Source organism: Mus musculus, chromosome 13, assembly GCF_000001635.26.
Source record: "Mus musculus strain C57BL/6J chromosome 13, GRCm38.p6 C57BL/6J".
NCBI classification, from domain to species: Eukaryota; Metazoa; Chordata; class Mammalia; order Rodentia; family Muridae; genus Mus; species Mus musculus.
The window spans coordinates 22,555,679-22,559,864 of NC_000079.6; the positions used below are offsets into that span (position 1 = coordinate 22,555,679).

At 41.2% G+C, this 4,186-nt stretch overlaps 1 protein-coding gene across 1 annotated transcript; it reads left to right on the forward strand.

Annotated features, from left to right (window-relative positions):
* Positions 1–522: 522 nt before the first annotated feature.
* On the forward strand, positions 523–1,431 carry Vmn1r204 (vomeronasal 1 receptor 204). The gene has a single exon (NM_001045544.1). It carries the CDS (start codon positions 523–525, stop codon positions 1,429–1,431), a length of 909 nt encoding a protein of 302 aa, NP_001039009.1.
* Positions 1,432–4,186: the final 2,755 nt, after the last annotated feature.

Consider the following 4,186-nt stretch of genomic DNA (forward strand, 5'->3'; position numbering starts at 1 on the left):
TTTCTAAAGTAAATTCAGAATTGCAGTCAAAGAAAAGCCACATATACTTACCTGGAAAGCAACACTGTTTGGGCATGTATTCTAGAAACTTGGAGAAACTACCAATTGTTTTTGTTGTTGTTGTTAGCTCAGTGCATACTTGAGTGATGAGTGTGTACCAGACTGCAATGAGGGTTTAAGAGGAGAGGCATCTAATGCTCAGTATCATGACTTGGAAACTCTAGGATGCTGTCCTTTATGTGGTTGTTCTCATGGGAAAATGTTTAGATATGAAGAATATAAAGAACTACCTTCTGTGGAGGCATCAGCATGGTGCTCATGTCCAATTGTCAACATCATCACCTCCAGGTCTGTAGAAGCAAGAATAGAAGGTCCAAGAACAAGATCAGGAAACTTTAAGCAAAGAACTCTGCATTTAATAATATAATCTTCACTTCACTAAAGAAAACAGAAAACCTACAGGCATGAACTATATCATGTTTACTTCCTTGTGTTTCTGAAAAGGCTTTCCTAGTTCTGAGCATGAAGATGATTTGGAGTGACCTCATCGCGGGGACAATTTTCCTTTCACTTATTTTACTTGGAGTTTTAGGAAACAACATGTTATTTGTGAGACATTTATATGTAGTCATCATAGGTCCTGAGAAGAAAATAATAGATGTTATTCTAGTCCACTTGGCTTTTGTAAACACAATCATTATTTATTGCATAGGTGTCAGAAACATAGCCACAAGTTTTTACATCAGAAACTTCCTGGGTGATGTTGGTTGTAAAATTATAATTTATCTAGAAAGGGTTGCCCGTGGCCTCTCTATCTGCACCACCTGTCTCCTCAGCGTGGTCCAGGCTGTCACCATCAGTCCCAGGACCACACTGTGGAGAAAGTTCAAACCACAGACGGCATGGCATATTCTTGCCTTTCTCCTCCTCTTTTGGATATTTAATACCCTGATAAGCTCCAATTTGCTTCACTATATCACAGCAGGCAGTAGCATGAACAGTTCTGAAGTTGGGATGTTTACTGTGTATTGCTATATGCTGCCATCCAGGAACATAGTTAAATGGCTGTTCCTTTCTTTCATGGCTTTTCGTGATGTCATTTTCCAAAGTCTCATGGGCTGGAGCAGTGGGTCCATGGCTCTCCATCTGTATAAGCATCACAAGCGTGTCCTCTACCTCCACAGCTCCAGGTCTGCAAACAATGCCAGGCCAGAAATCAGAGCTACACAGAGAGTTCTCACTCTCATGACCTGTTTTCTTTTCTTTTATTTGGCAGATTTCATTTTCTCCTTATACATAGGTTCCACAGTGACACATGACTCCACAATACTATATATTAAAGCATTTTTAGTACTTAGTTATGTTGGTCTCAGCCCCTTTGTCCTGATCATCTGGGATATTTGTGTTCCTAATCTCTGCTGTGTCCCCTGAGCAATAAGGTATTCCTTTTCTCAATGAGTTCTTTGTGAACAAAAGCTATAAACACTGGCATTGCTGTGCTTTGCCTTTCTAATGTATCATAGCAATAATTGGTTATGATAATAAATGTTTGGTTTGGGTTTTGTTTTATTTTGTGGATTTTTTTTTTTTTGCTTGCTTCTTTTGTTTTGTTTTTGTTTGGTTTGTTTTTGTTGTTCTCAGACAGCCTGTCCTAGATAATTGAAGACTGGTTCAGGCTCTAGGAAGTGGGCAGGGATGCTCCCCATCCTACGATCCTACATGCCGGGGTCTAGCCTGGACACATGATCAGGGTTCTCAACTGGAAGCAGGGATATCTGGAAAGTGCATAAGGAATACACAGGACACTAATTTTGGGGCGGGGGTACAAGCTGATGGGCCATCTGGAAACTTGAGGTTCTGCTTTCTCCATCTCTTGCAGACTTGTGCTTGCTTGCTAGCGCTCTCCCAGGCACGCTCTCAGGCGGGAGGTTGTGCTCCCTGCCCCTCTAACTAACTCCTAACTTCTATTGCCACTCAAAAGAGGAAGTAGAAAGAGAGACATTGAATAATCATTACCAGATGTGTCAAATTCAAAAGAATGACCAGATCTCACAAAGAACTAAGAATTACAATCATTCCCCAAAATTTCAGGCTTCCTCTTTTTCATAGGCCGGTGACCAAAATACAAATTGCAAATTTATCATTATTCAAAATCTAACATTAAACTTATTATACTTCAGAATTCAAAGCTCCAAGGACAATGACATGAGGTTTACTGTGAAGTTCCATTGGTACACAACATGGGCAAAAGTGTCATACAGTGGTTAGAAAGAATCATGTTAATCCTTAATTCAGCAATCCACAATCTTCTGCTTTTGCACACTGCACACTATGACCCTCATAAGAGTCCCAGTATTTAGATTTAGTTTTACTAGCATATTATTTTATGTATTCTGTCTTCTTTCAGGAGTCTAATTTTTAGTTGCTTATCCATACATATCTAAAAGAGACCAGAACCACTCTAAAATGTTGTGCAAAACTCATTTTATAACTTCAATACCTTTTTTTCTTTCTGAACTAAAGTATCCCATGTTTATGTTCCCTTATTCCATTTTTCTCCTATCCCATGATTGTGTCTCTCATACTAATGATTTTCATAGTTCCAGTAAATCCCTTCACTTTCTGGTAATGGACCTTGTATGACTTTAGCAGTATGTGGTTCTTTTTCATTTTCTAACTTATATCTAGACATAATTTCTTCAGTTTCTTTACAAGTCAAACATTAATCCAAAACTACCATTGTGCTGTTACTTCATTGTTCTAAGAAATGAGAGTTCCTCCTGGATTCTTAGGTTAATTTTCCAGAATTGCTTTTACAGCATGCACCTGGGCCATGAGGACTGTTCTGTGCTGTTCCCCTAAGCCCCAATTTTTGACTGTTTAATGATTATTATAAAAAAGGAACATCTAGTTTCACAGAATTTACAGAGCAGAAGGAGAAAGAAATAGGAAAATAGGATATTAGCCGAATAATTATGCACACCAAGGCCAACTGAAAAACAGTCACACATAAATGAAATCTATATAGCTGTAGTCCAGGGCTGAGGTCAGGAGAAATGGGAACAACTTTTCTACAAACAAGCTGCCTGTGGGCTTCTGAGATGTCACCATCCAGGTCTGCTGTGAGCAGTTCCTTATTCCTGATGGAGGGTTCCCTGGAGGGATGTGTCTTGTGCTTCTCAGGGTCCCAGTTGCCATCCATGTCATAGTATGCTGTCTCCAGCACCCATCATTCCTGTCACATAATTTAGCATGCTGCATCCTTCATAGGAAAATGTGAAGGGCTTGCTGTCACCCAAAATTAGAATTGTGATGTTCTGTATGCCAGAGTTTTAGTCTTATAAGGATCCACAAAGCTTTCCTCTCTTCTTGTTCCTTCTACTGCTCTTCCATCATCGCTGACTCCTCTACTTATTTACAAAGCACTTAGTACTGGCTCTTCTAACCCCATGTGCAGGAAAACAAGTGAAGAAGAAGGATGTCAGAAAGCACCCTTTATCTGAAGGTCTCTTACTAAGTGGAGAAGACCAGGACAAGAAGCTAATTCACTGAACCTACTAAGTGCTTGGCATTGCAGGGTCCCAGTATCTAAAGAATGGGTAAAACTAAAGCCTGTAAGGCAATTCTAAACACTTTCATGACATTGCTGTGTGGTCACAGAATTAATAAGAAAACAAGGGGAAATGTCACTGTTAGAGATTGCCATCATGGTTAGGAAAACAAGCTCCACTTGAGAGTGACAGTTCCTGAATCCAGGGCTGTGTAAACTGCTCAGGAACACTGAACCACAGCAGCTGGCTCCCACATTAGGGTATACACAGAACATTTGGCATTTCAAGGAAATTGCACCCCTGAATGCCAGCCATGCTTGGGTCCTCTCCTTGCATTGCTGCTCAGGTGCATGGGGTTCAGTTGCTGATGGAAGGACTGCCATGCTCAGACCCAGAAAGGAGATGCTGGCTGAAGCCCATGCAGTGTGGCATTGTCCAGGGACAGGACCTTGCAGGTCTTAGAACTCCACAGCCTCCAGTCCAGGAGGACAAGAAGGATCCACAAAGTTCCCTGGACACTTGTCCTCCAGGCCCCCTATGCTGCAGGCTCCCCAGGGAGGCTCCTGTAGGTGCCCTATGTGCTGTTCACCAAATTTCTCCTTCAGCTCGCTGCAGCTCCTACCTGAGAAGTGGAA

Excerpts from the sequence above, each read along its gene's own strand:
- Vmn1r204 (NM_001045544.1), top strand. The coding sequence starts at position 523 with ATGAAGATGATTTGGAGTGACCTCATCGCGGGGACAATTTTCCTTTCA.